This window comes from Propithecus coquereli, unplaced genomic scaffold (assembly GCF_000956105.1).
Source record: "Propithecus coquereli isolate 6110/MARCELLA unplaced genomic scaffold, Pcoq_1.0 Scaffold33, whole genome shotgun sequence".
Lineage (NCBI taxonomy): Eukaryota > Metazoa > Chordata > Mammalia > Primates > Indriidae > Propithecus > Propithecus coquereli.
In genome coordinates this window covers 8,615,870-8,627,333 of record NW_012148952.1, presented here as the reverse complement: position 1 = coordinate 8,627,333, position 11,464 = coordinate 8,615,870, and the positions used below count along the sequence as shown (strand labels likewise).

At 33.3% G+C, this 11,464-nt stretch overlaps 1 protein-coding gene across 1 annotated transcript in view; it reads left to right on the top strand.

Annotated features, from left to right (window-relative positions):
• SLC35F5 (solute carrier family 35, member F5) overlaps positions 1 to 6,698 on the top strand; it is a 46,294-nt gene extending 39,596 nt beyond the window's left edge. The window contains exons 14-16 of the mRNA XM_012650506.1: positions 2,474 to 2,628; positions 3,173 to 3,266; positions 5,959 to 6,698. Coding sequence (XP_012505960.1) covers positions 2,474 to 2,628; positions 3,173 to 3,248 — 231 coding nt within the window. The 3' untranslated portion in view covers positions 3,249 to 3,266; positions 5,959 to 6,698. The remainder of the gene's footprint in view (positions 1 to 2,473; positions 2,629 to 3,172; positions 3,267 to 5,958) is intronic.
• Positions 6,699 to 11,464: the final 4,766 nt, after the last annotated feature.

The following is an 11,464-nucleotide window of genomic DNA, read 5'->3' as shown; positions in this document are numbered from 1 at the left end:
ATTTTTTTTTTTATTTAAAATAAAAAAATAAGACAGAGTCTCACTCTGTTGCCCAGACTAGAGTCCTGTGGTGTCAGGCTAGCTCACAGCAACCTCAAACTCCTGGGCTCAAGTAATCCTTCTGCCTCAGCCTCCCGAGCAGCTGGCACTACAGGCATTCACCACTATGCCCGGCTACTTTTTTCTATATGTTTTTAGCTGTCCAAGTAATGTCTTTCTATTTTTAGTAGAGATGGGGTCTTGCTCTTGCTCAGGCTGGTCTCGAACTCCTGAGCTCAAATGATCCACCTGCTTTGGCCTCCCAGAGTGCTAGGATTACAGGCGTGAGCCACTGCGCCCAGCCAGTTTTAGGAAATTTTTAAGAGAACTATCATAGGAGACCTTATTTTGTTAAATGACTGTATAATTTGTTTAATAAACTATTTTATGATGAAGGCAAAACACAAAGGGAAATATATGTATATGTAATTAATTAGAAAAATGTAACCAAATAGTTTTTTCTTAAATGAGTAGGCTGGGCTTTGGTGGGGGTTGAGGATAGGGAGATTCCTTCTGGAAAAAGTAGCAGGGTGTGCCCAGAATTGTAATAGAAATATGATAGGATAAATCTTCTACTTTCATGGGTTTTTTTGGTTCTATTAGCCAACCATATTTATAGATAGCTTCTGAAATTTTAGTATTATTTAACATTGTGCTTGAAACAAATTGGTTATTTTAATCTATTTATAATTGTTTTGCATAATAGGAAGCTTCCCTGATCATATTCAGATTTATATTCAGATGTATTCAAGAATTAGAAAATAATTTTTTGTTTACTTAGGCAATTTTCTTTGTTTTAATAAATGTCTTTATTTCTTTTGTTCGCATAGCTTGTTGGAAATCAAATCAGAAGTTTTTTATTATAAGGCAATACATAAAAGTGAATTTTTGAAAGTGAATTTTGCCTTTTAAAGTCTTTTAGGATTCTATCTACTTTTATAAAGTTTACTTTTATTGAGTTATAAAATAAGATTTTTAGTTGAATGAAATCATTCTATCAACTATATCTGCATTTTTAATTCTCATGCATAATTTTTTTAATATTTTTTCTGATCTTGGGTGATTTAAGTACATCATAGTTTTTCTGGATTATTAAATATTCTGATAAATATTCCAAGAATATGTTAAAAATATCTCAGTAATTTGATTAATTAAACGAAGGCTTTTTTGTTTTTCTTAATGACTGCTCTTTCCTGGCTGTTCTTAGCCTGACTCAGCCGCTGTGTGTGTATACCATACAAATAGGGCATGTATGTTAAAAATTGTCAGTTATTATTCTTGTGTTATGTGTTTTGAGTTTCCTCTTAAAAGATATCATTCTTACAAAACCCCTTTACTCTGACTAATGGTGCTATGATATGGAATAGTATATATTTTCCACCAGAGGGAGTCTTGCCTATGATTCCAAACCTCTATTATTTGTTTATTTTTTAAACATGGTTTATTTTTTAAACATGGTTCTCCTTCCCTGTTTTAAAGATAGAAGTTACTATTTCCATCATTATCTTAAAAGCAGACCTCCAGGTTGTTGGACCTAAGTCTCAATAGTTGGTCAGTGCAGGCTTCTTTGACAATTGTTTTTGATCGTTAATTGAATCTAGATTGTAAAGGTAAACTAGGGAAAGGAAAGAATGATTTTTGTTAATGGTAACTTAATGGCATCTCATTATTTTTTATTTTCTTGACAACGCTCATAAATGACAGATTGGAGGATCAGACTTGGTGACATTGGAGGGCTCTTCACTGCTGAGGCTTGTCTTGTTGCTTGTCTCCTCTGGCTAACACTCCTTAGCAAAAAAGTATTCCTATGTATTTTCTTTGTTTTAAAGTCATTAATTCATTTCAAACTTTTTTCATTTGTTACTAGATAATAATCAAGCTAGTTTTGAGTGTCATGATTAGCATTTGTTACAAATTTTTAATAAAAGGTTTGCAAAAGTTGTACTGAAGGATTTCATTTGTTTTTAGTACTGTCTTAGCTGTAACATAATACAACATAGTACAAGTATAACTTATTTTTTTAAGTGTGCATTTTCGAAGATGACTTCAGTAACTGAGGGAAAGGGATCCACTGAGAATAGGCAGTAAACAGCGAAGAAGAAGTGGGCAACATGGTGTGCAATGTGGTATTCATAGTGGGTCTTTCTGCTTGGTGTACTGTGCCTAATAAACGGGAAGCATTCCTTCTTGGCTTTCCGTAAGCCTATTTTCCAAGCAAGAATTATTGTTGTTGGTAACTTAGGTAGGTCGAATTGTAAGTTGAAGTCCTAAATCCTTATTTAATAATAATATACTTAATAATACATTGTCCATGCTTACTGTTGTCTTTTTGGTGTTCTAACTTATTCCTGCTAGTTTTCACAAATGAAAATTTATGTTAAAGGGGAAGATTGCCTTAATGATTGTGGGTTTGTTCTTCCCCTTTTATTTTTAGGTGCAGTTTTCTTGGTTATTTTTTGCAGGCGCTATCCCTGTATTTTTTTCATTTTTTATTGCAACTCTCTTATGCCATTATAATAATTGGGATCCCGTGATGGTGGGAATCAGAAGAATTTTTGCCTTTATATGCAGAAAACATCGAATTCAGAGGTAGGTTTAGTTCCAATACAGATTTTAAAAAAATAATGTTTGCTAAATAAAATGAGAGTCATATCATGCTGGCCTAGTTTTTAGAGATTTTTATGAGGAATTATTGAAAGAATATACTTTACCTATATGTTATCCCAGATAAAAATAAAATAATTTGTTCAGGTCCTTTGGGTAATAAGATAGTTTCTTCCTAACTACTTTTCGGAAAAAATGTTTTGATTCACAGGTAAAACCAAAATGCTTACTATTTTGCCATAATGAATTTAAATGAAGACTTTTATTGGTTTGAACATAATTCATAATAGAATATGATAGCACTGCCTAAAATTTTCTTTTTTTGATTTCTTTCTTTTTAAGAAAAAAATGTTATTTACATTTTACTCTAAAAAGAATTTGGGACAAGTTGTTGGGAAATTTTGTCCCAGTGTTGGTTCTGCCACTAACTTGTATCCTGACCTCACAACTTGAGCCAGTAGATCCCATAGTGTTTAAGGTTCCCTTTTAGCTGTAAAGCTTTCTTTAACTGCTGCTTTTTTTTCTTAAGAGTTCCGGAAGACAGCGAACAGTGTGAGAGTCTCATTCCTATGCACGGTGTTTCTCAGGAGGATGGAGCTAGTTAGCTGTTGTCTGTAGCCCAGGTATGTATGTGAGCTGGCATTAGTATTGAATACGATTCTTATTCTTGTAATATTCAAACGTAGGATTGATTTTCCATAATTAGTTGTTTGAGAGGCAGTGCAGCCTAAAGGCTAAGGAAATAGCCCCTGGAGTCAAACTGGGCTTCAATTCCAGCTTCTCCATGTACTAGCTGTGTGACCTTATGTAAGGTTCTTAACTTTTTTATGCTTCAGTTTTCATATTTGTGAAATGGGATTACAGTAGAACCTCCCTCATAAGGTTATTAAAAATATTAAATACTTGGCAAGTTTAAGTATATACAGTAGTGCCTGACTCAAGTTAAATTATATCAGTAAGTTTTAACTCTTATTTTTATTCATGTTAAGGGTCATCATTTTATTTAATGAGATACTTTAGAAAAATATTTTTTCTCTGATTATAAAAGTAAGAATAAATGTAATATTTTGGTGTATATCCAGTCTTCTCTGTGTGTGTTTTATATAATCGACACAATGTATATCCTGATTTTCTGACTGCTTTGTCACTTAGCGATGTTTCAGGAACATTTTTTCATTTTTTAGGTTTTAAAAAATACTGTCTTTTATATTTCTTAGATGACAGAAAGTGTGCATGATATTTAATGTTTTGCTGATAGAGTGCTTGAAATAAATCCAGTGCATATCTTTGGCAGATAGAAAAATGATGTTTATTTTGAATGAGAGATCACGATAAATTACTAGAATTCTGGAGATTCAGGTCCCTTTGTTCTGAGATATCTTTAGACAATTTATATTGAAATGTTTCCTAATCACAACTGGGTTTCCCTTCCCCAAGTAGAACATTGTACAACTCCTGTTAACTCCTGACACTCACTTTGGCCTTGAGGCTTTAAGTGTCATTATCTTCTTGGTAAATTTGCCTCTAACTTAAGTCTAATTGTCTAAGTTTTTGTGTTTTTCTTTGGTGGGTTGTTTTTTAATTTAGTTTCACCATTTTGATGGTTATACATGCCCATGGTTTGAGTTCTAGTTCTCCAAGACTTCTTGTACAAAGCAGTTACCCCTTCCCCACCCTGTCCACACTGCATCATGCTTTCATTCTTTTCCCACTCTGAGGAAATCGCTTTAAACTCTTTTTTTTTTTTGAGACAGAGTCTGGCTCTGTTGCCCGGGCTAGAGTGCCTAGCTCATAGCAACCTCAAACTCCTGGGCTCAAGCAATCCTACTGCCTCAGCCTCCCAAGTAGCTGGGACTACAGGCATGAACCACCATGCCTGGCTAATTTTTTCTCTCCATATATATTTAGTTGTCCAGATAATTTCTTTCTGTTTTTAGTAGAGACGGGGTCTCACTGTTGCTCAGGCTGGTCTCGAACTCCTGACCTTGAGCTATCCACCTGCCTCGGCCTCCCAGAGTGCTAGGATTGAGCCCAGACGTGAGCCACCGCGCCCGGCCTCACTTTAAACTCTTAGCTGATTCTTTTGATATTTACCTTCTTGTCTTTAAGTATCATGTTATGACTTTTGTTTCTTGAGTTTTCAGTTTTAGGCATCTTCAATTGACTTTTCCACTAAGGTTGATGAGGATAGATTATTTTCAAGTTTATTTTTCCTCTGCTCCCATCCCACATGCCTGCCTCCCAGCCCCCTATCAGTCCTACCTCCTCCTCCTCCTTGTGTAGTTATTGCATAATTCTGGGTAGATGGAAGTGAGATGGAGAAGAGGCACTTGACCAACTGTGAAAAGTAAAGGGAAGACATCTGAGAGTCTAGCTGCTTTTTCTATAGAGTTTGTACCAGTCTTCCTATCTTTCTTCATCCCTCCTTACAGAGATAAATATGGTCCTATTTCTCCATTGCTAGCTAACAGTTGGCTGCCATTTTCTTGTCTCACAGCTCTTCTCTTTGTCCATTGGTTTATTCCTTTTAAGGAAAAATCCCTTGATTGTCTTTAGTGAGGTTTTGGTGAAGGAGTGGAACTACATAGGTGTTTATTTGCCATCTTTAAATTTAAAAAAACATAACCACAATTACAGTAAGTCCTTACTTAATGTTGTTGATAGGTGCTTAGGAACTGTGGCTTTAAGCAAAATGCTATACAACAAACAGTTCCTCAAATAATTTTTTTTTTTGTTATAAAGTTGATAAGGAAAAAAATTGGTTTTGTTGTCATTTTGCCTAAAGTTGTAGTTTCCAAGAACTATTGACAATGTTAAGTGAAGACTTACTATATTCTGTAAAGATTTTAAATGCTGTAATTTATACATTATTTTTCCTTGGTATGCTGTGCATTACTTCCATACTTACACTCAAACCCACCCCCACCCAGGCAAGGTTTCAATATTTTTAGAAGTGAGAGCTGGATAAAGGGAAGATAGTGAAGACTAAAGAAGATGAATTGCAACAGAGTAGCGTAGAGTAGAACAGGTTGAGCAGGAGTCTTTGTCTCTGCAGGGGTAATGGTGGGCAATACCAGGAGTAAAACTAACTGTTAATACGTAATCTGTAAATTGTACTGGATATAGCCTTTGACATTGCTATAGAAGTCACTTTCATGAGTTCTTAGTACTTCTTCAAGTATCCAGTTATTAAGTACATATACAGTGTATGATAGATATGTCAACATTAAGATAATTTGGTTTTTAAAACCTGAACTTCAGGAAATTATAATCTAATCATGTTTTTTGTAATTTTTTTTTTGTTTTTGTTTTTAGCTTGATAAGGAACATTATACAGCGAAGAGACAATCTCTGGCAAGTTTTTGTAGAAAAATGTTTCAGTGCCTAGTCTGAAAAATAACAGTTTCAGTTCTTTGAAACTCTAAAATGTATTTTTCTCATATCTGTTTTCTTCATTTTCATAATGAAGTACTTTGCTATGTAGCTGTGTACATATCACTACAATTATAGGAAGTTCCAGTCCATAGTCCATCTAAAGGACCAATCTGCCTTACCACATCTCAAGGAATTCAGCTGATGAAATCATTTGAACTAATCAAGAAATGAATCCTAATGTTCTGGAGACTTTATTTTCACATATTTGTTAAATGCTGGACTATATTATGAAAATGTTTTTAAGAAATCATTTAAGTATTCATAGACCAGTATTTCTGACAGGTAAAATGCGAAAATAAGCTACCTGTAATAGGTACGGATTATATTTTAGAGTTTTGTAGAATATTGCAAATTAACCACATAGAAAAATGTTTAATTTATGCAACAAGTATGTTCATGCAAATTTGGTAGGACTTTAAAAAGAATAAATATTTGAGAAACGATCTGGTTCACTTACATTACATATGCTGTATTGTCCTTTCATAGCATTAGGTGCCTTGTATTTTAAATCTGTGACAAACCATGACAAATTTTTAAAGGAGAAGTATTATTATAAAATGAAGAATTGTGTATTTCTAAAGGCTGTATTGCTGTAAATTTAATTGATAAAGCTCTGTTTAGAGTTTTGAAGAAATATTGTCTCTTCAATTAAGAAATTTTCATAATGGAATGATTTAAATTGAAGTGATAAAGAGTATTATTAAAATAAAATTTTTATATGTGTATCTGTGTATTATAGATGTATCAAGTAATTTCTAATTTTTTTCACATATAAATGTGCCAAATTACTCTAGAACTAGATGATGCTGCTTTAAATAATTTTAGTTTTTCTAAATCAATTTTTGATGGTTAAAATACCAAAGAAGAGAAATAATAAGGGATTCTACTTAAAAAATTACATTTGAATTTTTCCTCTACCAAGATTAAATTAAATGTAAAATACTCCTAATTGCAACTCCTCCTAAACAAAGGCCTTACAGGTACTTATTGTGCAACTGCTGCTGGACTCTATTTGCTGCAAACATCAGTGAACATGTGTCCCATGAGTCACTGGGTTTGACTAAGCAGAATCCATTTCCTTTTCAAGTTTTGTGAGAGTAGTTTAGTTCTGCTCAAAATTACTTAACAAATCTGATTTTTAAAAGTTCCCTTTGCAGTGTTCCAGCTTCATTTTGTCCTATTCATGTTCTTAAAATTGCTTTGGTGTTATCATGAGTCTAAAATGAAGTTTAGCCATCTTTCTGCTTAGTCCTGAGAACTTCTATATTAATTTAAAAAATTACGATATTAAATTTAAAAAATAGCTGTCTTCTCATTTGGTACCACCAATAATTCTTAAGCTAAAAATGTTGATTTTTATTATACTTTCTGACCTTTTTAGCTTGACAGGGTAAAGGCTCAAGAATGTGGATTTCTAAGGAATTTTCTTTTAAAAAGAACTTAATGAAGTAACACTTCAATTACTCAAGGACTAATTTTGATTAAAGTTTATTATCTAGATACCTTTACTTTCTGTTTTTGCTGCTTGACAGTTCACAAAAACCTTCAGTAATTTACAGGATAAAATAGTTGAAGCAGTAGAGGTAAAACTTACATTTTAAATTATTCTGTAAATATGGTAGGAAAAGAGATTGAACTGGGAATTTTTTGGTTGTTCGTATGCTCTTTGCTTATATCATCGCACATCATGTGTGGTCACTCAGGATTCTCAAAATAGTAAGCCTTGGTTGTAACATGCTGGGTGGATCTCAGCAGGTCTTCTTCCACTAGCACTAGACTGATTTTTTTCTTTTTTTTTAAATCAAAGAACAACTTCTTTAGAAAGAAGCACCATTAAGTTGGTTAGCTGAGAGTATGAGTTACTGCTCCTTTGCTTGCCCTACCTGTCTCTTCTCTCAGGTTTTATTATCTGAATGATTGTTGTGTTTGAATAGTATAGCCAAGGTGAGTGAGCAATTGAAGACTTCCTTCCTTTCTGCATCTTTGTGATTGAGAGTTTATCTTCTCAAAAAACATAAAGTTTTGCTGGATTGCTTCAATTCAGTGGATTGCTCAGAAACTAGGTAACAAGTCCCTGGGATCCCAGAGACCGCATTGCAGGCCTTTGCAAATGCTGGGGAGAGGTTCCGTTCAGGTAACTGCCAGTGTCCTTCGTCTGCATTGGAACAGTGTTGGTCTGTAATTATATTTTTCTGAATCTGAAAACACAAATAGGGACTTCTCATATCTTGTTTTCAGTCTTCTACTTTTCTTCTCACAGATAATTTAAATCCCATTATTGTATAACGTTTCAAATTATGACCTTGATCGAAGGAGGTCTGTTTTGTCAGATAGTCTATTAGATGAACATCGGAATCTCAATCACAACAAAGCTGAAAAATGAGACAATCTTAAAAGTGAATGCTTTTGAGATGAATGCTTTTTGGAGCTTAGAAGAGCCATTAGTTGTGTGTAATGCACCTATACTTACTCCTTTAAATAAATTTTGATGTTTTTATTGAGATATTGGCTTCCATCAGCCTGACTTAATTAATTCCTTACATTAAACTGATTTTCCCCTGGCAGCTGACGAATAAAGTTCATTGTTTCTGTAGGAGTGAGCTCACAAGGTTAAATGTGAATGTTCTGAAAAGTATACAGCCTTGTTTCAGGAAGAATGCTAATGCCCACTTTAAAATCAATCATGCAGAGCCAATTTGGGGTTGCAAGGCATGACTCCTCTGGAAGCCAAGTTTTTTCATCAGGCGGAATGGTAAGGCCCGCAGCACTAATTCTCAGTGTGCTGGTTGAAGAAATAAAATGTCTTTAAAGAAAGGTAAAGGAAGAATTAATTAGAAAATAATATTTTTTCCCCAATTGTATTAGCAAATGTTATTTTCACTTTAAGTAGTTGTAGTTAGAATCCTGCTTTATTTCTCCCTACTTCTCATTTTGAAATATTCTTTTTTACTAAATAATATTTTAGAAGGAATTGACAGAAATAAGAGATGACTATTATCTGTGACATCTGCAGATTTACCTTTATAGCTTCCACATGTGCGCTGATTTTTTTATGGTGATACGGCATTTATTAGATGATCAGTTTGCAGAATTTGAAGTCAGAGTTCTATATTAATATATCTGTCTTGTCCCAAAAATCCCATTCAGGTAAATTGAGATCCAATTTTTACATAGACTTGCAATTTTTAGACCATGTTATTTTTTTTACGATACCAGCATCATTTGCCTATACAAGGTTTAATTATACAGTGTTTCACAGGTGCACTGTATGTACACAGGAAGTTTTCCTTTAAATTTTAAGAGCTTTTAAGTAAACTGGGGTCAGAAGAGGAGTTCATTATAAATTAGAAGCAAATAATGACCATAGGGAATTTGCTGTTATTTTAATATGAAACTTTTTTGTTTTGCCATCAGGAATAAACGTTGCATGATGATTGAAATCTTTAATGTTAACTCTTATTAAATTATCTTACTTCATTCTGATTTTTTGCTTATCTAAAAAAATGTGATTTGTATGTCTTAAAAACTAAGTATCGCTTGAATGTTTACATTTAAAAAACAATGTTTTCCTATACAGTTTGCTATATTCAATCTACATTAACTCTTAGAATGTCAAATAATGAAATTATTGACACATATTTAAGGAAAAATTATATATGAAAAGTAATTAGTACTCTCTGGTTAGGCATATTTGCTGAAATGTTAATGTGAAATGGCAACATCTCCCGTGAGAACACTTTGAATTTGTGGTGACACAAATGTGATTATATTTTTGAGGTAGGGATTTGGGGTAGAGAAGCACCCAGATGAAGATCCTTCACGGTATTTTAAATGTGGAGAAGTAAAATTTCCAAACTGGAACTTTTAACAAGTTACTTCATGAAATTTTTAGTTTTTAATTTAATTTTACATGTGATTTCTTTCTTAAGAGCTACTTTTATTAACTTTCACTCAGATCCTTGGATGCTAAGCATTCAGTATTTCTCTACTTGATTTTGCTATACCTAGTTTTAATTGTGGTAAGTAATAGTAAAGTCAGTCATATGAGAGTATCCATTAATTTCAATGGGTCCTTGCAAGGCAGGCAGAAGATTTCTTTCCAAGACTCTTATTCTTCACACTAGTTGAAAACAATTCTTTAGATTCTTATTGCTAGTATTTGCTTACTTGGAATAGGTTTCACATTTATTTTTCTTATGAAAAAAATCCAGTGTCAATCAGACCGTGTAACATCCAAAGCAAAATTTTGTTGAAGGCTATCCTTGTCTTAATTATTCTAGAATAAAGTATAATACACTAAGTTCTTTTGACCTTTGTAGTAGCATAGTGTAAATTATATATTTTTAAACATGCGAGACCCTGTCTCTACTAAAAATAGAAAGAAATTAGCTGGACAACTAAAAATATATAGAAAAAATTAGCCCAGCATGGTGGCATATGCCTATAATCCCAGCTACTCGGGAGGCTGAGGCAGGAGGATCGCTTGAGCCCAGGAGTTTGAGGTTGCTATGAGCTAGCCCAATGCCACAGCACTCTACCCCAGGCAACAGAGTAAGACTCTGTCTCAAAAAAAAAAAAAAAACAACCTGAGCAGAGAGAGGCTAGAAAGAATGCAGACAGGACATTGGAAATGCTAATTCCATTTATTAGTATAACATGAAATATGTGATAATGGTTTAAAAAAATCAATTAAATGCCAGGATACATTGTAGGGTAAAGGTTCAAGGTTCAACTAGTATAATCTAAAGTGGGTCGTAATAGTCAAATTAGTTAGACAACAATACTTGTGTGGGACCAGGTATATTTAGTTCGCCTTTGTAGTCATCTTAGTAAATCCTTGTAAAGCTTTGTTTTATATACAATTTTATAGCATATTCTTAGTCTCCTTTGGCTAGTAAATTAAAGCTGAAGTCTTCAAATGTCAGCATACTGGGATTTGCGTACTTATGTAAGACAAGAGTGCATCATTCTGATCAAGTTGCAGCATTTTAATTTTATCTGATAGGTCCGTATTGAGTAATCAGATATGTGCAAATATTAAGTCAGCTTAATTACCAGACCCAGAAGGCCGGAGGTAATCAAAGAGTACTTTAGGAAGATGAAATGTTTATGACGAATTATGTGAACAGTGTTTTAGAAATATTTTTCTTGGTGTGAGTAATTTCATGCAGATTTTTATCTCAATTTTGTTATAAAACTTTATCCTTCCATCTATTTAATAAAATGAATATTTTCAGATTCTGGATATTTAAATTTAAACACAATTATAGTATGAAATAAACCACTACTTATAAGCTTGTGAATAATAAGCTTTCGTCTCTTCTATCACAAAACACAGTTATTAAAATGGGTCTCAGTAACTACAGCTGTGGCCAAAAGCTCTACT